General features: G+C 39.3%; 1 protein-coding gene across 1 annotated transcript; it reads right to left on the bottom strand.

The window, feature by feature from the left end:
* Nucleotides 1-94: 94 nt before the first annotated feature.
* Nucleotides 95-21,261, bottom strand: mrpl23 (mitochondrial ribosomal protein L23). The gene is made up of 5 exons (XM_084396681.1): nucleotides 21,124-21,261; nucleotides 20,261-20,383; nucleotides 14,270-14,352; nucleotides 10,074-10,147; nucleotides 95-831 (listed from the first exon to the last, which is right to left on the bottom strand). The coding sequence occupies exons 1-5, from the start codon at nucleotides 21,138-21,140 to the stop codon at nucleotides 667-669; spliced, it is 462 nt and encodes a 153-aa protein (XP_084252807.1). The 5' UTR covers nucleotides 21,141-21,261; the 3' UTR covers nucleotides 95-666.
* Nucleotides 21,262-27,905: the final 6,644 nt, after the last annotated feature.

Here is a 27,905-nt window from a genome sequence, read left to right as displayed (position 1 = left end):
CTCTGGTATGAAAACTGGCAAGCGGTTATCCAACACATCTGTGGGGAATACCTAACTCTAGAGACAACAGGGTTGAAGAAAACACAAAAACAAGTCATGTTGTACTGTTTTATTGGAATTGAAGTATGCAGGGTTTTTTTTTTTTTTTAAAGCATCAGGAACAACATTAACAGTATGATTTTGCATGAAGAACTAGAGTCACTTCATTAGATTGACAATTTTACCGCAACTAGTTCATGAACTGTCTTGAAGATCCACAAGGGGAAAAGGAAAAAAAATTGGATAAACTTTAAACAAAAGGAAGTGTATGCTCAAGAACTTTGCAAGGAATATCTTCGTTCAAGCAAGTTTCTGAGACCTGTGGGAGGAGAACATAACCTGACTTTCATGACAAGGCAGATGCTCAGAAGTGATCGTATGCTTTGTAGACATTAGTATTTTCTGACGGAGCACATGATTCTATTGGACTAATGGGTTTCCAAGCCTTCTCTCAGGCAGTCTGACTTTCCATCAAGTCAGATCAGATCACTGCAAACGGCCCTCTATAGACATTAGTCAGATCACTGTAAATGGCTCTTCCTGCACAAATACATAATCTACAATACACCACATTCTTCATTCAGCTGTTGCCTCTCTGAAGTCATTCTTCATTCAACACTTGTCTGTCTAGAGGCCAAACCATTCAGTAACTCCTCCTCTTCTAGGATCTGGTTTCTGCCTCTGACGCTCGTCCTCCATGAACTTCTCCTGCATCTCCTCAACAGAGCCCTCCTCATTCTTCTTATCCTTCTCGGGAAAGATATCTGGGAACTGGAAGGTTTGCTGCTGAGCCTGCAGGAAACACAGGAATTGTTAAAGGTTTAAAGGAAGATTACATGTCTGTCAGGAACATTCTGTTTGTCATAAACATAGGTTCACAACAGGTTTAATGTCACTGATGTCCCTGATTTTTTTTTTAATTGGCTACTTCGGCTCCAATGTCCATGTGTCGGGGGAAGGAAAGGAAATTTACATTAACTGGGTAGGAGGTGTGTTGAGGGGGGATTGCTTGACTATGATGTACGAAGACGGGAAAATAAATTGTTCATCAATTTCTCTTTACTAGACAGAAGAGTGTGGCTTTTCCGGAGCTCTGCTTTCCAACACTGGCCCTGAAATACTCCACAAATAATCTCTGGGGCCCCTGGTCCTTATAGAATAAATGTCAATTTTATTGTTAAGACAAGAAGGGGGCATAGTATCGTATATGACAGCAGAAAGATGATGTGCTGGTGCCACCAATCATACCAGACCTGGAAGACATGCCATTCCATACCAGAAATCATTAATGCTGTTCCAAAGATAAAACAAGGTGCGGCAACAGCAGGAGTAAACAGGGATTGCAGGGAGTTGTGAATGAAAAGCAGTGCCTTTCTGAAACAAATGCTTCTATTGGGATGATCTATTGGTTTGGCCTGTTTTTTTTTTTTTTTTTTAAGTGTGCAAAATGACCAAAAGAGTAGTGGGGGGAAAAGGAGAAAAACAACAAGTGAACCAACTAAAATCAACAGCTTGGCCTCCAAGATTCTGCAGTGGCGCTCAATCCCTACCAACTAGAAATGCAAAACCCCACACTATAAACAGAGAGTCCAGCCAAATGAAAGTACAAGAAGCAAACCTATTAAAAACAGGGCCTTAGTAACAAGAGTACTAAAATGGATGCCAAAAATGTCTGTTCCTTCACCTGTAGTAAACTCTCCTTGAAAAAACAAAAAAAAGACACTGTGACTGAAGACTGGCAAGGGGACCCGTTCGCATGACAATCCAAGAGTGGAGTTCAAAAGTTTGGATGTTCTAGCCCTGACAGAGGGCTGATTAACAAAAAAAACAAGTCACCACATGATTGTTCAACATATTCAGATCAACAAAACATTAATGTACCTTAAAAAAGTGCCTTATGGACCAGCACGGATGTTTGTACATGTTGTGTACAAACTCTTTTCTCAAGCACTTTCACAGTTTGATTTAACAAAGAGAACAGCAATAATATTACCATTTCAAATGTAAGTGCTGCATATTCATGTTTATTGTGTAATATTATGGAAATGTAGAATGTAATATATTATCCTGAAAAGTGCTGGAAGAATCGATTGGGAACTGACATGCCCCCAACCTCAATGTGAAAAAAAAAAAGGAAAAAGGAAGACTAAAGCATGGAACAAAAATGTTGTTGTTGGGTTCAACCCAAAATCTGTCTCTGTTATACTAACCCTCCCTCCCCCTATCCCTCTATAATTCAGGCCCTAAACGTACACCATAACCTGTACATTCAGTGGCTTAACAGAGAGCATGTCTATGCCTGATGAGCCCCTGTGAGCAAGAGAAGTTTCTTACCGTAAAACTTCAAATAATAGCCGAGTCCCAAATAGACGCCCGTCTCTTTTACACGCCTGGTGTGGCTACAGGTTTGGATAAATAAAGGCCGGTCTCAAATAGAGGCCTGGTCTGTTTTTTAGTTTTGGGTTGTCTTTAATCTTCTAAAACCCATCAGATCGTCTGTTTAAGCCAGTTCTATGGAGCAGATTGCGCACGCAAGAGACCTGCGCATCTGGGCGGGAGCTGTTAGCGCAAGCAAGGCAGGCAGAGTTAGCGGAGGCCGGAGAGGGAGAAGTGGAGGAGAGCGACGAGGAGGAGGAATTCACCAATGAACTTGTAGTTGAGGATCGCGGTGATGATGATAATGATGAATAGGGTCCTTTTGTATCACATGATTGCAGTTGTTTTACAGGGTAGCCTTCATTCTTTCTTGTTGATGTGTTTCTGGCAACTAGTTCATAGGCTCGATGGATATTACCGGTAACTTGTATTGTTCAGCCCATGGCTGTCACATCGTTTCGTTTTTTTATGCTGCCAATAATCTAAAGGGGAGTCGCACACCGTACGAGAACCGCAGCGCCGTGTCGCATCCATGACAACTCGAGGTATCGCACACCAGACGGGCACTTTGTCAGTTTATGGCCAGCAATATAGTTATGTTTAAGGATATTATGGAATTAAGATCATGTCTGTACTATGTTATGATTGTACTGTACAATTAAATACAATCGTTGCTTAGTCGGCAGTCTGAATTCACTTTACCTCAGAGCGTCCGTTAACTGAATGAATTGACAATATCACCTGAAAATCCGATAACATCAGCAATTTTCATTCAAGCAGCTGATTTCTGTTAATGAATGTAAAACTGAATGTATATTGCAGCACAGGGTGAAGTCAGTATATACATTAACGACGATTTGAGACAATGTACACTCATAGAGAATAATGTGTTCGAATTTTAAAGACGTGGCGCTGCGCTTCTCGTCTGGTGTGCGACCCCCTTTAGACATACGGAAATATAGTAGGCTAATTCTTACATTAACTGATCTGTTAAACACAAACACAGATTTGGTAACCTCCTACTGTCAGGCCAGTCTCATATAGACACCTGTCTCAAATACAAGCCGGTGCAGTTCGGCGATTTGGGAAAATAAAAGCCTGGGCTATTGTTTGAAGTTTTACGGTATTATATTAGGAGTTAACAGCAGAAAAACAGCAGTGTCAAAAATATGTAAAAAAAGGACAGGAAACAATGAATTAATGTATAATTTTAATCTTTTGCACCATGGTTTGTGAAGACAGGTGTGTTCTTGCTTAAAGAAATTGGACTCACAATATTTGTTCAAAGGGGCTCTGACTTATAAAGGAGGAACTTCAGTCTAATCTAGCAAATAAAATATCATATAAACTTGGGGTTGGGTTTGGGCCTGTGAGCAACCACCTAATAATGCCCAAGCAATTAGCTACCGAGAACACCATAGCAATGATCTAGCAACATCCAAGCAATCATCCTGTCAAAGAACACCTTACGAACCACTGAGTACAGAAAATGTTGGGAAGGTTGTCAGCCAACACTGTGGTGGCACATATATATATATATATATATATATATATATATATATATATATATATGACAACCAAATGTGGAAGGGGAGTGTTCAGAGAACTTCTTTGAAAGCAGTCCCTATTTTCGCAATTACATTTGGTGTTGATAGTGTCACAAAAATCACACACTTCAACTTTAAAGATTCTTAAAGTAACCACCCTAACACTAGTACTCTTGGTGAACTCTAGTGACTCACATCCCACAATCACTTCCACGATCAGTCAAACAGGAACAGCTGGCATGACTTGGGCCAGTCTGAAAGGATTAGCAGTAGATGGGGTTTCCGTACATAAAGCACCACCCTCTCCTCTTTAGTCACTGCCTTATCTCCACTGTTTGCTCTTTGACAATGATTGCTGAACTATTAGACAGAAGCAGAAGCTCCAATTTACAAGCAGGCTTTCCAAAATGTGTCCTCTTCATATTCCCATAGATGAGGGGAGAAGAAAATTAACAAGTTATCTCTAGGAAAAAAAACTGCAAGCACAATAAAACAGAATGAACTGGTTAGGGAATATCAACTAAGAGTTTGTAATACTCAAATGTACTATCAAGTTCATTAGCAAAATCCTTCTGCCAGACTGGTATCAAGACCTGGGCGTATGCTGATATCTCCTCCGAGACATTCATTTTTCTTCTCATGTTTATATCTATTTATCTTTGGCCAATCGCAGCTGCAAGAATGAAAGTATGACAATTGTGCAATTTATTTTGCACCAAGGAGTTAATGCCAGAAAAAATGTGTAAATCGGTTCTATGTATGTGACTGCATTTTTATTTGTTTAATGACGAAGGGATATTTGCGTAATGTTGGAAGTCTATTAACAAGTTCATTACCATACAGGGGAGCAGGAAATGTATGGAGATGCTTGTAAACAGCTCTCTTTGCCAGTCTCACTGGGTGGGCCACACTGCTACTTCCTCTAAGTCTACAGTCTTAGCTGACAACCAATACTCACTAACCACAGATATTTGGCTGTTCTAAGATACTTCATATCTCTTGGTCTTGACACACACTATACATAAAAAATGAGCGTGAATCAAGCCAAAAGAGACAACAATGGTGGGACAGTGGGGACAGGCTCCTGATAAAAAGATTTGCAGTTTTAATGGTTTTTGCAAATCACAGTGGTAAGTTCAGGGCAGTTATATGGCTAGACAGAAATTCCAAGGATAGTCTCAGTAGCGAAGACCCAGGTTGAGACAAACAAATGGAAAACTCCCAGACCACAAGGGAAGAGTCAGATGTTCTCAATGAGTGCTTGACCTCTACTCCATCCCAATAAACTGGCAAATTTGGTGCGACCTTAAACCACAGTGACCAACAAAATGCTATGTGGATGGGTTTGTTTATGTAAAAGTATGATTGTGTTTAAGTGGAATGCAGCCTATGTGCAATCCAAAAAACGTAAAAACAATATAGACTATTTGGGACAATTATAGCATTTTATATTTGATATGAATTTGCGTTGTATATTATGTTGTAGAAACACCAAAATCATATATTTGATTCACAGGGAACACATGAAAAAAAATACACCTTTAATGTAAGTTGCTTTGGATAAAACCATCCGCCAAATTTGTAAATGTAACGAAAAAAAGAAAAGAAAAAATCATTCCGATACAAATAAGCAATTATTTGTCTTGGAAACTGAAGACTATGACTTCTACAGGTATGGAATGGGATGAATAAGGCAAGTTTATTACACAAAGAGTACTGGTCAGTTTTTGTCCCCAAAGTTGTTGCTCCCTCTATGAAAAACAGCATGGACCAATAGCACTAATGTAAAGCATTTCAGAGAGAATGAAGGATATGGCCCATCTGAGGCCCAGCTGGTCCATTGCCAGTCTGTCTGTCTGCCCTGCTTCACTCTTGACGCCTTGACTGCCTCCCAGCAGAGGACCATCGTTTGTGCATAAACACTTCCTTTGGGCATGGATACAGTGGCCCAGCTGTCAAAACCTGACCGGCCACAGCAGTAGAGAACATGATTCATGCAATGCGTTCCCCATGCCAAGACACAGCTACCCTGCCAAACATATGTGGGGGTCCAGAGCCTTTGTTCCCAAAACCACTCTAATGAATCTTCAACGCCAAGGAAAAGTGTGTGGAGGGAAAAATTAAACAAAACATATTTCCTCAATGAGGACAGCTATAAGCCAGACGTTTTTGTACCCTTACTGTAAAACAGAAGCATGTTTCCACTGCAACTCGGGAACTGTTTCTCATACACATTGGCGTAGACAATCGGCTGGCACATACTCTGGCTTGTTAAATCATTACAGTCAAGCCAAGTGGTCAGTCTAAAGTAAGGGGCGGCAAAGTCTCCATTCAGAGTGGTATCAGCCCTTATGTCATTTTAAGCCACTGAGTCACTCATTCCATGATCGCAGTGATGACAGTTGTGACCAATCGACTTGTTCAGACTTGCCCAAGTCCTGGCTATTTTTTGGTTCTCTAGGATATTTGACCCTGTCAACAGCAATCAAAGATAAACCCTACATTCGCACATAGTCTTGAACCTCTCCCTAAATCTCTGGTGTACACAATACACAAAAGAAAACAGAGTGGGAAAGGGAAAGTCAGAAACAGAGATAGAAGTAGCAGGGAAATTGAGGGGGTGGTACCATAACAGGAAAAGCATTGCTAGTATCTGAGGAATTTATTTTGAACATTTTACTGAAATAAAGCTGGGTGGTGCCTGGACATTTTGAGAGAGATAAAAACAGTAATGGGGTGGTAAAAGGTCAGGTACAATCAGAGCAGTCAGTCTGAAGGAAATGCAAGAAACACACAGCACACAACTTATAAAGGACATGGAGTGGAGGTGGAGGGAGGGACTTCAATATCATCTCTTTTGCTTTGCGTCTGCTGGCACTCACAGAGGCTGTCTCGTAGTTGACATACACTGGGGAGCTGAGTGTGTGTGTGTGTGTGTGTGTGTGTGTGTGTGTGTTTTCTTCAAACAGGATGCCAGAGACCCCGCTGGCCTTTCCATTATTCATGCTGTGTTTCTTTCATCCGAACACAGCCTTATGAAAGTCCTTGTGGTCGATGAAATACTGTACATTTGTAAATAAAAATGGTAGTAAAATAGACAATTCTTCCTAAAAATGCCCTAAATGATAAATGGACTGTTTATTTTCCACCATTGAAATAAATGCCATAAAACTTTTGATCTTTTCTATTTTACGATGATCTTTTCTATTCCACAATAACAAACGTATAAATCACACCTTTTTTGTTGTACAATATTAAACGTACCTCATACTTTTCTGTTCAATAATCACACTTACCTTGTACCTTTTTTTATTCTACAATGACAAACTTACCTTATACATTTGCTACAATAAGCTTTCCTTGTATCTGTTCTATTCTACAGTACAATGACAAACTTACCTCTTCTATTCTACAATTATAAACCTGACTCACATTGTTTGCGAAATCAATACTTCAAAACATGTTTGAAGGCATGCAACATGTGAATTACTTATAGACATGTCAGGTTTCTTCTTTAATTACTTTGACTTACAGCACTCTGAACTGCAAGGAACACATGACAGCAACTTTGTAGGGTCCTACAATCAACACCACTGAAGCCAAACGTTGCCATCTAGTGTTGATACGATCACAATGTGAACTTTTACAAGCCTTCAAAACTCAAAACAGCAAAAATTGCAAGGGTGTTAATTTGTGCAGGGTATTTGGTGGGGGAGATGTGTGTAACAGGAAGGAACCCATTTGAATAGAAAAATAATAGTATGCCTTAGCAAGGTTGAGTTTCAGTCAGTTTTGTTCAGTGGTAATTGAGCAGAGTGTGCTCACAAGTTCAGGTGGAACATTGCGATCCGATCTGAAAGGTAGCCTGGCTACCAGCTGATCTAGACCGAAACACGGCGCGAAAAAATAACGACTCAGCAACAAGCTCTCAAACAACAACAAACATCCATTAGTACCAACAACAGTTGCCTTGTCTTGCCAAACACTGATGCTTGCAACAAGACCCTTGTGGAAAAAGCAGGGGGGATGAATATAAACTGTTGCTGTCAACAAACAGGCAAACTTGAGTGTTCCCACAAAAACTTTGCTTTGTGGGGTAGTAAGTGTATCAATGATGAACGAAAATGTCTGAAAATGTATACCACAGTATAGATAAGTGAAATCTTCAGTTCAGGGGGCATGCGATTCTGATTGGGTGCGTCAATACAATAAATTGTTATGTCCATTATACCAGCCAGCCAGGAAAACTACAGACGTGACATCAACAAACAGACCCTTTATACTGGGACCAAACAGGTCACGGCCTTGCAAAGAGAAGCACAGGATATCATTGCATCTAACTAGAGCGTTGCTTGCAAAGCGGTCGTATGCAAAGCTTTGATATTGTCTCAGGATTTTATGTTGCTTAAAGATTTCCCTGACCCCTGTCTGGACCTCCCTGTTCTGGCACGACTCCACGGTGCCCTCACTCACCTCGCTTTATGTGTTGACTCCATCCGCAACTCTCTCAACCTCCTTGATGAACTCTCTCTCCTTCACACTCCTCCCCACTGTGGGGAGGTCTGATGAGAGAGTGGCCGTCAAGGAACCGTACTAACACACAACTTTTTCTGCGAGCCTGGAGTTTGTAAAATCTGGGGGTTCAGAGAAAGGGGAGTTGTGGAGAGAGTTCTTCGCCGTATTGCCTCTGGAATATTAGCTGATGTAGTGTATTGGGGGATGGGCCGGCGGGGGAACCATTGAGGGTATCCAACCACAGAACACTCCCCCACATGTGGTGTCAATTAGGAACAATCTTGTTTTTACCCAGCACTGAATAGAGAGGAGGGCTTTTCTTGGGCAGTGTTTTTTTTCTCTTTGCAGACCTGCTGGAGGAAAAGAAAAAGGCCGGAAATTTGGTTTCATATCAGTGTTTTTTTTGCCACAGTCTGAGATTTTTTAGCTTGCATGTTATTCACACATAAATAAGCATGACTTTCTGAAAGACTGAACAACAAGGAAGTGATTCTCTCCTCAAATGTTTAAGCAAATATGGCACTGTATCTGAAAGAAGACAAATGTTAGGAACAGGATGCAGTAATTCTTCGGATCCAAGTCCCTTACTGGGTTTATGAGAAGGTTGAATTGACAGAGCAAAGCCACACAGGAAGTCATTCAACTCTTGTCAAGAGGAAGTTCACCTTTAAATATTAATTTGCATTTCAGTTTTGTATCCCATTACAAGCTGCTCGGTTTTGACAACTTTAATTATTCATCCCTGCCTTGATTGATGGCTAAAAAACAACAACAGCACAAGTACAAACAATCTAATTCTTCTCTTGCAAACTAAAAACCATAGAGAAACAAAAGCAGTTTTCGCGAATGAATCAAAGAAGATCAGATTAAAGTATTTTCACGCCGGCATACTTCAAACACGCTCGGTATCAACAGCCCAGGGCTCAGCCCAAATGCAGGTGTGAACCCAGCAGTGTGGTTCGCCACTGGATTGCGACCAACGTTAACGTTCTGATGCCCCAAGAAACAACTCTCCCATCCACCCATAACAATAACCATAGCTCTCTGAGAACTTAACTCTCTGTACTATAATTCCTGCATAAAATCTGGCATGTAACCAAAGGCGACCTTTTGCCTTCTTGGCCAAAGCCAGAACCCAAACTAACATCTTTCTCAGGAGGGCAGGGAATAATGTGTGGGAGAGACAGAAGCTAAACAAGCAGTGCTGGGACTTTGAGGTGAGGGTTTCGCATCAAAGAGTACCTGTGCCTCAGGCTTTTTTTGAGGGAACATAAGCTGTGACAGGCCCTCAAAACAAGAAGAACGAGAAGAAACAAAAAACTGGGACTCAAATGCCCAAGCATCCCATTTCTCAAGGGAGTCTTTTGTTTAATAACTTCAAAAAAAAAAAAAAAAAAAGCATCTGACCCAGGCACGTCTAATTAAAAAAAAAAAAGTCTTAAAATGTTATTTTACAGTTGACGTCCTTCACTTTGAGTTGTCCTGTGCTAATGAAAATCAAGATAGGGACCCAGAAGGGACCACAAGAACAGACAGGAACTTTCACAATGCATGTCAGACCCCTTCAAGTGTGGGCCCAAACAAGACAACACTCACCAGTTGAACGTATGCCACTTTGTAATCTGGCCTCTTCACCCGCTGATTTAAGTGGTTTCTTTTCTTGTTTGAACCTTGGTAGGAAAAAAAAACGGAAGTGATTAACAATTAGTTAAAAGATTATTACATCAATAATTAACAATTGCACCAATTAATACCATAATACAAATTTAATGTAGCATTTTATATTTAGAAATAAATCTTTTTTGCACTTAGATTTGGTGGCACTAGATGAGGCACAAATCACATGCATAAATACTGTTAATGAAAACTGCTCTTCTTTTTACTTGTCTAAAATGTATTTTTGTTTAACATGTTATGTTATGCACAGCAGCTCAGATTTCCATTATATGACTTTTAGGGTTACAAGGGTTGGTTTTATAAGAAGCCCATGTCTTCAGTCCTGTTAACTGTGAAATGCATGTGAACCTTTTCCCAGGTTAATACACACAAAACCCAGAGAAAGATGTCAAGAAGTGCATTTGAATCAGATCACTTTCAAGAAAACAAAAGCATACACAGAGGACATAAGGATTAAATAATTAAAACTCATAACAGGATCAATTCTGTGGACACTGGAAACAGTGTGTTTAACTGGAGATAGCCTACTAAAGCATGATATTTGATTCACTACGCAAGTTCGAAAGGTGCTTCAGAGTTTAAAGGAATAGTTCTTAGCTCTTTTTCATACTACAACTTCATAGAGACCACATCTGTTAACACCAAAATGTAATTTACCAGTGGTTCATAGAACTTGAGTGCTACATCTCAGGTCTCCTGAACCCATACAATAACTTTGTATGAGAAACAGGCCAAAATGTAAGTGAATATTCACTAATTCACTGACAGTCAATTTTGGATCTTAATAGCTGTAGTTACTAGGAACTGCTGTTGTATGAAAAAGATTGTTCTTACGTCTTCCGCAGTGGGAAGTTCTGCAATACTAAAAAGTATGAAATTACATGAGAATAAAATAATGTAAAAATGTTGGGGTGAAATCAGTCTTTAAAAACGTTCTCAAGTTAAAAGTTTCAATGGCGGCTTGTGTGATGAGTTTTCTTATACATCACAGAAAGAATTGGCAGTCTTCCTTTACTAGTACAAGGAAACCCTAAACACACAAACACTCCCTCCATTTAGGGTCAACTCAACGGTCAACCCACAAAACAGGTGAGAAGCGCTTTTGTTCATGTATGCGAACCCTGTTTCCATTCCAGTACTCCCACCCAACATTATATAGTATAAATAAATATTCAATCAAGCTCTCTTTTGAGGTTGTGTGTTGGCTGGCTACTATTATGTTACAAATCCCAGGCCTGAGGGGTAGTTATAGAAACCCCTTTCCAAAATACTCAGTAGGAAAAAGAATAGATGCCTTGAGCCCGGGGGTTCCACCCGCGCCCCCCTTTTCTCCACATCCTTTAAACCATCAGCGAAGTGGAACACATGACGCAGAGCGGGACACCTTCTCTGACGTGGTCTATTTCACCTAATGGGTGTTCTGCATTTTTTTTTTTTTTTTTAGCTTTTACATTGTGGCTGTAAAAATGGCCACTTTGCTTACTGGCCTTATCCAGCGTTGGCGTGGAAACCGCACGGAAAAATCACAGTGGCGTATACCCAACTGGCAGCTCGTAAAAGAGGTTCCCTCTGCGTTAACCAGACGGTAAAGCCTTTAATAACCCCTGCATTATTTACTTACCCGTTGGCATTATTGTTTGATATATTAACATAACATTTATGCTTTGAAGGAATAGTTCAACTTTTAAAAGTATGTTATTATCTCATGTCGTTCCAAACCCAAGACTTACTTTCTTATGTGGAACAGAAAAATCTGATTTTGAAAAAACTCGAAGCAAACTGTATCTTTTCCATACAATAACAGCTCATAGTGACCACAGATGTTAAACTCCAAACACAAAACTCGAAATAAATAAAAAAATCATGAAGTGATCGATACAACTTATGCGTTATATTCTAAGTTCTCAACTCATACATTATTTTTGTGCGAGGAACAGACATACATTCTAAAGTTTCCTCTCAGTAGGCTGTTAACTTGCGAGCGGATCGAGTCACTGAGTTCAGAACTCAGATTCATGAATTAGTCCAGTTTGAAAACCAGATCAACCAGTTCACTGAAAAGAAAAGGCTCAAAAAATGTATGATCTTACATCTATTATGCCTAATAAATGTGTAATGTCATGTAAAATGACTTATTTTATCAACTAAATCGATAAAACCCAATCTATTTAAGGACAAACAAAAACAGTTAATAGTGACTTCAGGTTGAAACGGAAGTAGTGGCAGATCTTCTGTATGCAATGTACATTCAAGTAAAACAAATATCAAAAGATGGGTGGAGGGAGAATTATTGTGTCTGTAGACTTGTTCGGATGGAGGCAGATCTGAATGTGAGCTTGTAATGTATGTAAGCAGTGAGGTTTATGCAAACTAAATGATTGCAGTCCAGAATACATCACTGGAAGTCTGACATTTCACTGAAATATCGAATTATGACCAAAAAATTATGAGGTCAAAAATTTTAATGAAACCTATGCAAAAAGGAATTGGTCACAATAAGATCACTAACATGCATTTTGGAAATAGATTTCCTAAATGCATTTTGATGCTGTCTTCAAATTTAAAGGTGCGTTCAAATAATTACACAATTTCAACTTGTAAAAAAACGTGCACGTCCTCGTAGAGCTGGTAAGTCCATTACTAGGGATGCACTGATATGAACATTTTGACCGATACCGATAACCGATAATTCTTTATATTTAAAAGCCGATAACCGATATATTGGCCGATAAATCTAAATCCACATTTTTATGTAATTTTTGAGAGTCTGATTTCAAAAACAAAAGTTTCACTATTAAAATCCATGTTCTAAACACACAACTATGACGTTCTCATAATTTTATGTAGCCTAAATGACAGACTTGCGCTGCACATGTTGCACTGAACTGTATTTTCCTGAATCTGAAGAGGCCAAATTTTCTTATCGGGCCGATAACGATAACATAACAAAAATTGACCGATATCAGCCGATACCGATATGGTGGCCGATATATCGTGCATCTCTAACTGACTTTGGAATGGCATGAAGGTGAATAACTAAAGTTTAATTTTTGGGTGAACTACTGCTATTGTGTAAAAAAAAAAAAACACACACACACACACACACACACAGGTTGTGTAACACTTCTGGCTCACTTTGTGAAGAAATAAACAGGGCAGGGCATCCTAGGACAACTGTTGATCAGACCGCTACAGCAATGGACAGAGAGATAAGCAGCTGTGTGTGGAATCACGCAAACCACTCCTTCTTTCCTTTCCCCCTCCCTCCCTCCCTCAGTGTCTTACATTTTATCCCAAACACAGTTCACTGAATTAGCCGTATGTTTATACATGTAATTCAAATGCTGTCAATTATCTCCAAAACATCTTGTCAGTATTGACTAACATTCTCATTGACTAACATGCGTATCACCCCTATCTAGGTGACCGACCTAAACAAGTGCCAAACACACAACGTTAGTGGATTATTGAATAAGGGCTTCTTCATAAGGTTAAGACTAGTTGACGGATCCATCAGTTGTATTTACGCAATCAGCTGAGTTTAGCATGCGCTGTTAAGCGAGACAACAAAAAGTGAGCAGAAGTGTAAAAAAAGAGTGAGAGGGTGCTAAAAGGACATGCTCTTGCATTGAAAAACAGCTGGCTGGAACACACTGGAGAATGGAACAGAATCCAGGGGTCTTGATGCTTTTTGTTTTTTATTCATCAAGCTGTCTTAAAAATTTAACTATTGTGGAGCAAGACACTAAAAAGACTTGAGACGTGACACAATTGTATGTAAGTGCGCCTTTTCAATTTAAAGTTGTGCAATTTAAAATGTTGCTGATGGTGTTTCCAAATTAAAGAGGAAATATATTTTCATAAAACAAAAATATAGATACCCCCCCCCCCCCCCCCCCAAAATCCATCTATCAAACCGTTCTTGTGTTATAGTGCCACAGTTACACCTTTCAAAGCTTTTCAAAATATCCGCAAGAAATGGTTTGCTTGTAAATGTCTGCTCATATAAAGATGGGATACACTGCAGATATCTGTCATCTGCTTTAAAAGATCCTTAGCTCTGTAAATTAGTGAAATTCTTAATCAAATATAATGATAAACAAAGATTTACTCACAGTATTGGATCCGTGTGCGTACAGCTGCAACAGGAACGGTGTAGATCTTCTCTAGATAATTTCTGACATCAAACTTGGTCATTCTGGAAGAAAATTGAAATGGATAGAGATTCAGAGTTGCCATGGAGCAAGAGAACAAAATATGAAACTATACGGCTTTCTAAAGTTCACCCCTAGAATGTACGTCATATGGAAGCATTTAAGACAGAAATTCACAACCTTTTTTGGTTCACAATCCATCTTTTAAAAGTTACAAATGTCCCGTGACCCCATCCCACCGCTGCATCTCTGGTGACCACAAGGTTGAGAACCCATAGTTTAACTTTGAATGTTTTATTTTAATGAATGTTAAGGACTGAAATGGCACGAAATGCATTCAACATTTTTGGATCTCACATGTGGCAAATTATGCTCATCTATATCTCTTGTGACCTCAAGGATGAGAAGCCCTAGTTTAAGTTTGAAACATTCTGTTTTCTGAGGACTAAAATGACGTGAAACGCATTTTGGGACATGCTTTCATTTCGTGAATAAACAAAACAAAATTGTATCATTATGCTTTCAGTTACAGAAGACCCGACAAGAACCATTCAGAAAATATGACGCTGGAGCTAACAGGCAGAACATACTGAACTGCTTTGAAAAACAAGAATGTTTGTCCACACGTCAGTCCAAATAATAAGCACAGATTTATTCAATTTTTTAAAGGAGAGGGTTTCCAAGAAACCCAACAAACAGATGCTCCTTCGGAAAGAGTATCAAACACACATCTCAGCACCAGGGTGTGATGCCCAGATTTCAATGAAGTGGAGTGGAGTTTTGGCCACGTAATTTATGTGAGAGAGGAGAAGCGTACAAGCGCACATTTGTCTGTGTGAAAGTTACAGAGAGCCGATTCCTAGAAAGCAGAGCACTCGAGCCATAGTGAGATGAATAGTTAGTAGACCTAAGTGCTCTCTAAGATTTTGGAGAGGAGAATTCGAGATCTTTTTCGATTTTGCCCCCCTGGTGACCTTGACCACTCTGCCAACAGGAAGGACCTTTGCTTCCCTATTTACTTCTATTGCTGTATAGGGCTGGAGCGAATTAAAGCCTACGGTTAATGTGAAGGAGTTAGATGAGTTCACGACTGAGTTCTGCATCAATCTTTTTTTTTTTTTTTTTTTTTAGCAGTTTGAGGGGGATTGGGACACGATGCCGCCTGGAATCGACCCCACATCTCCCACATGAGCAGCACAGCTCAACGGGTCTGGAAAACGTATTCAAACCACTAGGCCGCATCTCAAAAAGTTAATCTTGGAAGGCAGGAAAAAAATACCACATTGAGCCTTGGTGCTTAAATGGGAAACCCAGGTTCAAGTTTGGCGTGCAACATATCTTTTTTCCTTGATAATTACGTGTAATCGTTCACTTCATCTATCATACAGAGAATGCCTGAGGGTTCATGGGGGAACTGCAGGGGGACAGTGAGTTGAAGAAAATTTAATAATTGATTAAATCATAACAGTGTTTTATTATAATATATAAAGTATATAACATTACTATTCTTACATATATTGGCCAGAGGGGACCGACTGACCAATTTTTTTTTAAAGAATCGCTCATATAAATGCAAAATTGTCAAGAGTGACATGCCATTCAATTATAGATTTAATAACCATTTAATAACCACTTAATTTATTCTGTAAACTTTTAGTCTATTTGAATGAAGTTCCACTCCACAGAATCAATTAAATGAAGCACTGGGCAACGAGGTCACGACCTTCAGCAGATGTAAAGTGTCTTGTGCCTGTGTGGCTTATCTTTTGTAAGCACTGACGTCTTATAAAGATAGAGACCTCCTTGTTGTTCAATCCTCTCCTCCTACTGTGAGTTTGAGCTGCGCCCCACCCTTCACACATAAACAGTCCACGCTCATCCCTAAACATGTGCACTCACACACCGCCCAATTCCAAGGCTTTCCAAGTAGGTGACTCAGAGGTAGCGGGACAAAACACTCCAAATTTTGAGGAAATCCAAAAAAAGGGGGATCTTTTGTTAGCCGATGACCTCTAGGTTACATTCACACCACTGGGACTATAAAGGCGGCGAGAGAGTGAACAAATAGCTTTAATGAACTAAGAAAAGATCATTAAAATTAAATTACTTAAAAGCAAATGTAAATAAAAAGATGAAAGATCAAATGTTGATGATGGATCAAATACTTAAAAAGGCACATAGGACGGTAAATAAACGAGGTTAAACAAATCCTGCAAGTACAAACACTTTGTAAAGAGGCCCTCTTTCACAAAAACAAGCGCTTTGAAATTCTTTGGCTCTGATAATCACTATGCAAACCAGGTTGGTTTCAAGCAAAACAACTCCTTGCCAAAGTGGAGGGTATCTTTGAAAAGTAGAAAGTGAAGAGGTTTAATGTTTTAATGATATCTCTGTTGCTTTGTCTACTTTCATACTGTTTGCGATGGGACTGTGTCAAAAGCAGCTCTAGAGGAGACAAAACAGTTCTTGATGTCCAGCGAGGCAGCAGTGGCTACAAAACAAGAAAGAAAAAAAACTCTTCCTTTGATTGCACTGGCAAAAAAAAAAAAAAAAAAAAAACCAATTCAGGTGACAAGGATGCCTGGTGCAGATTAAGACACTTAAGATCACAAAACAGTCTGTAAAAACAAAGGAGTAAGAGCAGGTAAGTAAAAAAACAAAAAAAACTTCCCCTTAGCACTTGCGCAAGTGATAACATATAGCCCCAATTACAAACGTGTGTGGTTTGGAACACATACTGCCGGAATAATAACCGAGGAACAAGCCTCCACCGTCACTGCCTTAGATGTACGCCCTGAGGTTCTACAGAAAACAAAGCAGACTTTGTCCTCTTTTCTTCTGTGGACTCCGATTAGACCCATTATTAACAGTCTGACTGCCTGTTTCGTATTACACCGCAGCAATGCAATAATTACGGCTGGATTTTTAGTGACGTTTAACAAACGTCATCAATAAAGGTACGAGATGTTGGATTTTAAGTAGGTGAAAGAGCTGTAAACAAATCTGAGAGTGTCAGGAAGCACAGAGGCATCGTCGGCCGTGCGACCGCACACCGAAACGTCATCACGGGTTTTGTTACGAAATGCTGTGTTGCATCTAACCGGTCTGCAATTAGAGTTAAGCATCACTTAAGATGCTTCAGTTCTTTGTGAACATCATGCAAAATAAGATACCCACTTTGCAATTTACAGTGTCAGAACGAAATACATTTGTGAGATTTGTCTGCCACCTAGTGGAACGTAATACAACTGCATCATTGTAAAATATGGATTTCTGTTACATAATATTAAAGGGGACATGAACTGAGAAATCTAATTTTCCTTGACCATTTGACATGCAAGATGTCAACATCCTGTAAGTTTGAGAACTTCCTTTTTAGTCCAAAAACAGCTTTTATTGAAACCAAGCTCTGAAGACGACTCGTTTCGGATTTTGTAACATTATGACATATTTGACAAGTGCTTTCGACTTCGGCTGGATGTGACCGATCGGGCAGTCGGGGAGGAGCTGAAAATGGAGACGTGAAGTCGGACACTTTCCGCTTCCCGAAGAAGCGGCGTTTGCATACTTTATCACAGTGAAATAAATGCAAGATTTGACAAATACACAGATGTTTCAGAGACGTTTTCATTCAATACTTTACGTACTGCTTAATACAGCATCTGTTTGTACAATAAAGTTCAACATGTATGCTTATAAACCTATGCTATTTAAATACCAGTGAAGTTGTGTCGTCATCAGAGCTCGAAATGCTCTCGCGGTACTTTGACGCCATTACGTCATCAGAGATACTGAGAAGAGAGATACTGGATCGCTGAACTAAAAACAGCACGATTCTAATGCTAGGAAAATAGTTATTTAATTTCAACTATGTGGATGTCTCAGTTGAGCATTATTTGTTTGTTCAGTACATGATTTCACTGTGGATTCTTCGATAAATCAGTCGCAATTTTAGCGCAGGCTTTGCTAACTTTTACTGTAAGATATGGACCCGACTGTAATGCCACAATATGTAAGTAACGGTGTTAATTCTAATGCCTGATCTGTGACCTGTGATTTCTGATATGACTCATGTACAGTCAGACGTTATTTGTCTTAAAATTGTGTATTGCCGTTTAAGCGTCAGTAAATCAAGCCAGTGACTAAACCGTCAACTTCGCATTGTTTCTCTGAGTAGCATGAAAACAATCTGTTATTTAACTCGTGATTAAATGATATACAGAAAGCGATCAAAGAATACTATAATCGCTGGAGTTGTCAATCACACAGCGCAAGTTTATCAGTAACGGACCTCTGGACTCTCGCAAAAACTCCCATTATAATCAATGACGCTGTTACACTGCACAATGAATCTCTTAGTTACATCATGTTTGCACTATTAAGCCCCGTTCACACTAAGAACGCTTACTATAAAGGTAACTATATTTGTGTCCACACCAACAAACGATAACGGTCTGTTTATTCTAAGCTCGCGGCTGCAGTTTCAACTTGTACAACATGTGTTTGCTGTCCTTGTTGCATTTACATGGCTTTAACCAGTAGATGTCCTCAGCATGCTATGTGTCGAGTCAATCTAGCTAGCGTAATCAGTCTAATCTAACAGTAAATTTAGATGATGAAGTCAATGTAGCAGAATAAAAACAATACCTAGTTTTTTTTTTTTTACTGCAACTTCGAAGGAAGTAAGAAGACAATGTTGTCGAAACGAACGCTTGATACCTGAGATCATTTTATAATACACTGTTAGCTAGCCTGGCATAACGATCTCATTCTCATCTCCGTTAATACTTCTCATCAATTGTTTTCCATATATATTTTTTTTCTTTAAAGTATCCTCACTTCTCCGCAATGTCATCTGCCATTTTAAATGCGCGAAATTAGAATGGACTCTGATTGGCTGTCAGCGTTTTATCGTTCAACAGCTGGAAAGAAATCCTTCTGAAAGTGATCCCAATGATATGCGTTTCTCTAGTTATCGTTGTAGCTATGCTATTCTTTTATTTTGAGAATGTTTTTTTTTTACTTTATAGTTATCTTTACACTAAGTTATGGTTCTTGGTGTGAACATGCCTTTAGTTATGATGAAAGCATTCGTGAGAGTGCAGAAATCGAGTTGCAATGATGAGATCACTGCATTCATGTCTGTCAGCATTCATTTATCAGCATGCATTCATATATCAGCTATATGCTTATAGCTGCAACCTTTCATGCAACGGGAGTAGATCTAAATATTACGCTATAATCAACACCTTTCACGATTAGTTAATCTCGAAGATGTAACAGTAAAAACGTATTAAAAGTTTCTGAGAGAGTTCCACACGTAATACTTAGTTCATATGCAATGTTAGCCAATCATAGCAGTGGGCGTTTATTTAAGTCTCACAACAGACACACCCCTTCGAACAGAGAGTTTAAAGGGATAGTTCACCCAAAAATGAAAATGCTGTCCTCATTTACTCACCCTCATGTTGTTCCAAACCTGTATGACTTTCTTTCTTCTGCTGAACACAAAAGAAGATATTTTGAAGAAAGTCGGTAACCAAACGACTGATGGACCCCATTGACTTCCATAGTAGGAAAAAAAAAAATACTATGGAAGTCAATGGGGACCAGCAACTGTTTAATTACCAACCTTCTTTAAAATATCTTCTTTTGTGTTCAGCAGAAGAAAGAAAGTCACACAGGTTTGGAACAACATGAGGGTGAGTAAATAATGACAGCATTTTCATTTTTGGGTGAACTATCCCTTTAAATCTAGGGCTAAAATCAGGGTAGAAAAATAGCCTTTTATTTCTAAACTATGACAATTTTTTATGTCAAAATCATTCTAAACAAAAAATAATAATAATAATAATAAAATATAAAGTTCATGACCCCTTTAATGCATCAACTAATTAATAACACAACAGTGACACAATTGTTTTATTGATGAAAATGGCATTAAACACTTACTCCATAGGAATGCGAAACTGTACGGTATCAGGTGGCTGTTCTCTGCCTGGTCTGACCAGGGTCAGGTTGAAGGTGGGTCGAAATATTCTCAGCTGTGGGTTACCCAGCTGGAATAAAGGGTATCTGAACAAATGACAGCAGAGAAATGACATGAAATGTAATTACCGTTCCATTTATTCATATTACAATGTATTAATAGTACTTGCAAAAAGCTAAGATAAAACTATGGCATATTTTGGAAACATATTTTTGCAGGAGTCCTGCGCTTCAAAGTTTTTTTTTTTCATAAACACACACACACACACACACACACACATTGTATATACATACATACATACATACATACATATATATATATATATCACTTTTGGTAATGGTACCTTTGGTAATGGTACATTTACCATGGTACTATGATTGCCATATTACCAAATAGCCTACATGGTACTCAGGCATAGCCTAACACTTTAAATTCATGGTACCATGGATAAAATAAAACAAAACATGTTTTTAATAGTATTATGAATATAGCATTATCTTGTTATCAATTAACTAGAATTATTCTTTCACCATGTCCAAAATATCATTGCATTATTCTGGGATATTGTCCAAAAACATGGTATTGTCGTGGCACCTTGTTCAAAGCATTACCATGGTACCACGTCCAAAACATGGTATTAACATGGTGTACGCAACAAAACATGTTAATAACATATGGCACTTTTTATAAGTGCTCGCATTAGTAGTTTAAGTATACTGTAGATCTACACAGGTACACATTTTGTAATGTTATTGTTTATATAGATAAACAAAACATCAGATTAGATTTACATCATTAGATAAAATAAAACACTGAAAACACTTACAATATCCGTTTCGACATGTCCTGCAAATGTTTTAGACGTCTACAACCACATGTGCTTGTTATGTTATTTTCATATGCTCAAGGTCCTCGAGCACTGCTGTGCTGTGAAAACTGCGCGGACAAGAGTCTGAACATGTTCAAAATAAAAGCCCTGTTATCCACACTGTTGTCCAAGGCTCTCGTTAAATACACAAATGTATAAAATAAATACACGTTTAATATCTACTTAAATATTAGATTGTGGTTTTGAAAATGAGGACAAAAGTCAGTCTAGTTTAAATGTTCATGTGAATATTTTCTTTTAAGACAGGGTGCTGTTAGCACTTTTATTTTGATTTAATTGTCATGACGTAATCCTGACGTTTAACCGTCCTCTGCCTTTTTTCTTCATGTCACATTTCCATTTTCGCCATATAATGAAAGTTTCCTTGGACATTGAATGTATTTCCAGTTAGAAATGTGTACCAGATCTCTATAGAAATGCTTTCAAAATGATCTAATTGTTTATTGGAGTTGCTCTTTTAAAAGTATTTTGGGTGTGTATAAAAATATTTGGTGTCTGTCTGTCCCCGGAAATGTCCTCGTTTTACAGCAAGTTCAAAACACCCAGCAAATACACTGCAAACAAGCCCGACCAACATGCTGGTTTACTGGAGCAATGCAGCAATCGTGTAGCGATTCTTTTCACCAACAGAGGGGGCTACGAGAAACATGATTTTAAAGTTTCATAGCATTTGAACATTAACAGAAAGGCAGTTATAACTGAAAGATTTGCAAACAAAGACTGTGATTACATTCAGTTTTCAGATCACATTCTACACCAAGTAGTTTTTATACTATAAAACCAAAAGCCTCCAATAAAGAATACAAAGACTTTGCTTTGGGACATTTCATCCTTCTCAATGTCTCTAAATATAATAGAAATTCCTCTTTTAAAAAAATGAAGGAATTAAAAAAATATATACATTTGTGTAGGCCTACACAAGATACCTTTTTATCCTCAATTAACAAACCAAACTTAAAGGGTTAGTTCACCCAAAACTGAAAATGATCCAATAATTTACCCACAACTCTGGCTTCTTTCAGCCGAACACAATCAGAGTTGTAATTAAAAACATCCTGGCTCTTCCAAGCTTTATAATGGGAGTGAATGGAGTTTTTGAAGCCCGAAAAAGCACATCCATCCATCCATCATAAAAGTAATCCATACAGCTCCAGGGGGTTAATAAAGATTTTCTGAAGCGAAGCGAAGCATTTTTGTAAGAAAAATATCCATATTAATAACTTAATAAATCCAGATGCGAGTCTACTTCCGGCGGAAGAGTGACCTCTGACCCGACGCATGACATAGGATGTAGAGTAGATGCCTCTCGCGGTTCAAACTAACAGGGCTGGGCAACAAACTCAAGCTCCTCCCACATTTCTCTTTAAAAATTCTCATTTTAGACTTCTAATACGTGACCCGTGTTTTGTTTTTCTCTATCCATAGACAGTAAAAGAAATGGACACGGCGACCCCATTGGATTCAACGGAGAAAAGTGAAGTCAATTAGAAGCACTCACTTCCTGATGGCTGAGCGTACTGCGCAGACTCAAACTGAGCTTGACGACGTATATGTGACGTGAGCAACCCGTCTGTCTTCTAGTAGCTGTGCCAAGAGAAATCTGAATCATTCCCTTCCGAATCTTGCAGAGACGGAGAGCGTGAGTAGGAGGTGTCCATGAGCAAAGAGCAGGAGCAACTTTTGCTAAGTATTCTGATTAATTATTTTGTAATTTTGCCTCCACGTCCCCCCGATTGCCCTCTTCTCCTCCTGTCCATACGGTAATTTCTCTACTGTGCGACAGAGAGTCGCGTGGTTATGACGCAATCATTAGCCTATTTTTACAAAAACTGCTTCTACGGGGCCATAACGTAAGATACAAGGTAATGGAGCCTTTTATACATTTTCGTGTTTCTTTAGAAATAAATAATGGACAAATGGAGTCTTTAAACGCCTCAGATGTAAAGTTATTCGCTGTCAAAGTGACGCCAAAATGAATGGGAGTCAATGGAATGCTAACAGCAGGTGATGGTCTGCTAATCAATGGCGGCGCCCGGGGAAGCTTCAGTTTTTTCCGAAACATTGGCTCCCTGTCTCTATCCTGTGCGCTTCCGCGTTCATCAATACATCATGTGTCAGATCAGAGGTCACTCTTCAGCCGGAACTAGACTCAAACAATTCACTCCACATTGGTGCTAATTGACTTTTACACGACTTGCTAGAAGTGACATAATTTCCTCTGAGGGGAAACAACTGTAGGATCAGAGTAAGTGTCCGCCACAATTTATCTCTTTTAAAAGGTTATGAATATTTACATTGTCCCAACAGACATGACATCTAAAGACTTCTCCAACAAGTCAATGAACGAGTGTCAGTGGTGCAAAGCCCTTTTCCGTCAAAAGAGGGAAACCTTTCCTCACGACAATGATGTGCAAACCTAAACCAACACTGACTCAAATTTCTATGGGTGTTATAATAACTGTACACTTTTCAAAGCCTAATATTCTTCACTGTTATTAGCCTATATGGCAGGATTATTTTCACCCCAACTTGTAATTCCACATTTGCACCTTTTATTTATATTATTACTGTGGGGAAAAAAAACTCAAATTGTCATAGAAATCTGTAATTTCTTACATGATTAGTTATTTCAGTTCACTTTTATGTATCAAAAATCTCAGAAAGATTATTTTCACCAGAGACAAACGTTACCTGGTCCTCAATATAATTGTTTATGGAGTACCTGTGTGAGATTAGAAAGAGCTCTTGGGTTTAAGACAGTTGGCCGAGGCTCTTGTAATTGAAGCGAGAGCTCCTTGTCAAGGTGCCAATGTTTAGCAAAGGGTGGGCTCGGGTGGGTTAGAGGAGACATACTCGTGCAACTCGACTCCTCTCAACCTTCAAGCAAAGGTCTGTTCACACACTGTTTTCCAATGCTGCCATTTATAGATTGGACCATGCAGTTTGTTTGTGACTGAAACTGATGCCTGCTCTGTGGCGGGGTGAAATCTGAAATGATTATTTCTCATGAAATACGTCTTAATTAGCTTTATTATTTATAAGTACTTGTTCAGACTACTACTAATCACACTGCTTATAACATTAGACATCATTGTTGGTTTGCTCTTTAACAGATCGGTCAAGTGATTCAGTAATGTATTTGATTCATTGATACAGTATAAGTAATGTCCACAGTTTTTCTTTTTTAATAAAAAAAAAGTAAAACGCTTGTAAATGAATGAGTAAATTACTTTACTCTTCAGTTCTGTACCATTGCTTCCATCACACAGTTCGACAAAATTCTATTACAAAAGAAGTCAAGATCATTTATTTGCATGGAAAATTGGTCAAGGCAATCAGAATGGAAATTTGTTTAACAAGATAAAATATGTGGACCAAAAAAATAACTAAAAATTGGGGTTAACTGTGGTGGAGACGCCAGGAGTGCAGGCGCGAGAAAAGCTATGGAAACTTTCCCAGCTTGGGTTATATTAAATATCCAAAGGGAAATTGTAAATTGAAGATCCAGACAGGAAGATGGAAAAGTATTTTCGCTTGAAGTGAATACTTGTGCTTGTAAAGGTCTTTGTGCTTTTCTTTTTTTTACTTTTGTCAAACAGCATTTTATATTTCCTTGAGGGACTGCCATGCCACTCATATTTTCCGTTATTGCATTGACTGGGATATTATGTTACATGAATGTACATGAAAAAGATCTGCAACTGTAAAACTCAAGGTGGTCCAAAACATTCCAGAAGACTTGCTCCATGAGAATCCATGAGAATAGGAGAGATGGATATATGTGTGCAGATGCAAACAGTTGAGCAGTCCAATTCTTTCAATAATTTAATACTGCAATCTCTCTTTGTGACTTTAATGTATCTGTGTTTTGATGACATACAGTGGGGTTCAAAAATCTGTGAACACATTGAAAATCGTATAAAAAAAATACAAAATTGTATTACCATTTTGTACTTGAACAAATAAAAAATATTAAAATAGAATTGAGTAAATATGAATAAATAAATAAATTCTAATAGAAAACATTAAATAAAATATTTGTCTGCAGATAATATTTAAAGTGAAAAGGTGGTATTATTATTAATTTATTGATCTATTTATTTAAGTGCAAAAGAGGGAAATAAATAAACAAATAGGGAACATAAAATAAAAATTATTATAATCGATATCATTTAAAATGTTGTGTTATGTGATATCATTTGTATCTATAATTTATTTATTCAAGTAAAAGAGGTAAACAAATAAATAAAACAGTGCAAAACAAAATGCAAACCGGAAGCATTTACACAGATACCAATCAAAATTTTGAGTCATTCACTAAATCATTTATTATCCTGTATATACTACCGTTTCTTTTTCACGCTTCACTCCCACAGTCTGTGGAAAGCAGAGCCAGCCACCAATCATTCAAGCTGTTATTTATAGCACTTCTCAACGGAGTCATATAGTTGATGTGTAAATTGAGACTCTTCCTTTGGACATGGCCCCAAAGCACGCTCAACTCTAACCCTGAGCCAAGGCCACTGTAAAGATGAACTTGGCAAAGTCACACACACATCCACAGACATGAGCAGAAGATGGAACTGGCAAGCCTTTGCTGCAAATCTGAACATTAATCAAAATAAATAAGGCTGATGGGTGAAAGGAAAATGGGGGCAACCAGTAGTCAGCTGATAGGTGAAGCCGTCTAGTGGTTATGTGATTATTGGAGAAGAGTGAACAGCAAAGGTGAGGTTCCCACAGCCTTATCCAATGACCAGAGCCCTGCCAGCAGAATCCTGAGGTGCAAAAGGGCTGACTTACAGAATCTGAGCCAGTCGCAACTAATCTTCAAGGCATTTAGGCTATTGGCCGCTTCGACACATCGGTGCTTTACAATCAGAAGTTCTTTCTCTACGAGTTTTCTGGGAAAGCTAGGGATAGATAGACAGATAGACAGATGATAGATACTGTAGATAGACAGATTTTTGTGATTTGTGTAGCATTTTTTGGACAATACACAATTCCCATACTTTTTTGTTCCCTTTTGAAGGAACTCCACGTTGCATCTGACATTGACGCTATGGGGATCGCCTCAGCGTGACTGTGTCTCAAGCATGTGTGCAACTATCCCAGTCCTGATTGGCACAACATTACCCTGTGAACCTTCCACTGAGAACGCTCCCCTCCCGCCTGGCCCTCTTTGCTCCCCCTGTGGTTCAGGTCCAATCATGGGGGTCGCAAATGGAGCTAGCGGAGGAGTGTGAGATGGGATCAGCCCTTTCTCTGCTCTCACCCGCAGGTTCCAGTGATTTCACTCAAGATACAGAGGCCTGTGATCATGGATATCGTGAGCATCGAGGCAGGGGATTTAGAGGACTTGCCACCTCTTTCCCCTGCTTACGAGGAGCTGGTGGAGGTTATCACTCATCACTCATATGGCTAAATTAAACATCGATTGGCGGGCCGAGAAGCAGGAAGCATGTCGCAAGAGTGAACTGGATGAGTATACTTGCCTAGCAAAGCTCAATCGTTGAGGTCTGCTCTTCTTTTCAGATCTCCACAGCGAGGTGTGGAGGTCTTGGAGCAAGCCATTCTCATCTAGTACAGTATATCCCACTTCACACAAGCTCAGGTGCACCTGCTCTTCCGCGGAAGGGCGCAGCGGCCTCCAGCGAACACATATCGCAGTTTCTGCCCGGTATATTTGCTTCACTGAGATGTGTGCCCTCTCTAAGTGGGGTTCTACCAAATTTGGTTCGGTCGCTCCCTGCCAGTCAGCCACTGCTGCGGTAAGATCCTCAAGGGCGGCTCAACTCGAGGTTTGAGGAGAGGGCATCATCTTTCTTGGCACATAAACTGCCTGGAGAAGATGGCTGTATTTCTAGCTTTGAAGTACTTCCTCCAAGATCTCAGGCTATCACGTTCTTGTCTGTCCAGACAACCCATCGGTAGTCTCGTACATAAATCATCAGGAGGGTCTGTGGTCACATCCTCTTTGCAGACTGGCGCACCATAACTTTTTGTGGTCTCAGGGCAAGCTGGTCTCTCAGAGAGCAGATTACATCCCTGGGTACCTGAATCGGGGAGCACCATTTAATAACCTGTTTCATATGTGGCACTTTGAGGACTGTAGTTCACGTGAGATTTCCAGCCTGGGATTTGGCCGTGGTGCTAGAAGGATTGTCCCTGGCACCCTTCGAGGCCCTGGACTCAGTATCTGAGAAATTCCTTACACTAAAAATGGCATTTCTCTTGATGTTTGTGTTCCTTAAGAGGGTAGGAGATTGGCAGGCTCTGTCAGTTGCCTCCTCCTGCCTAGAGTTTGCCCAGGGTAGGGTCAAAGCCATCTTACACCCTAGCCATCTTACACTTTAGGTATGTGCCTAAAGTACCTACGATCTTGCATTCAATGTTCTTGCAGGCCTGTCATCTTCATCCTTTTGTGTCGGCGGACCAAAAGAAGCTCAATCTGCTTTGCCCAGTAGGGGCTCTTGAGACTTACGTCCACCGGACTACCCAGTGGCGTAAGACTGACCAGCTGCTGGTTTGCTTCACATCTGCTTGTGAGAGACCACGCTAACAGAAGCATGGCAGCTTCTAAAGCTTTATTGTCAGAAGTCTCACTTCAAGAAGTATGTGATGCTGCGGGATGGTCTTCCCCGCACACTTTTATAAGGTTTTATAGTCTGGATCTGGTCTACATACCAGGGTCACAAAGGGTCACAGGCATTCATCAG

This window comes from Rutilus rutilus (genome assembly GCF_951802725.1).
Source record: "Rutilus rutilus genome assembly, chromosome: 23".
Taxonomy (NCBI): Eukaryota; Metazoa; Chordata; class Actinopteri; order Cypriniformes; family Leuciscidae; genus Rutilus; species Rutilus rutilus.
The sequence above is the reverse complement of the archived record's forward strand: the minus strand, read 5'-3'. Positions and strand labels throughout refer to the sequence as shown.

Excerpts from the sequence above, each read along its gene's own strand:
- mrpl23 (XM_084396681.1), bottom strand. Across the intron at positions 14,353-20,260 it reads CAGTTTCGCATTCCTATGGA|AATGACCAAGTTTGATGTCA; the intron begins GTAAGTGTTTAA and ends ATTTTCTTCCAG. Across the intron at positions 832-10,073 it reads AAGTGGCATACGTTCAACTG|GCTCAGCAGCAAACCTTCCA; the intron begins GTGAGTGTTGTC and ends TGTTTCCTGCAG.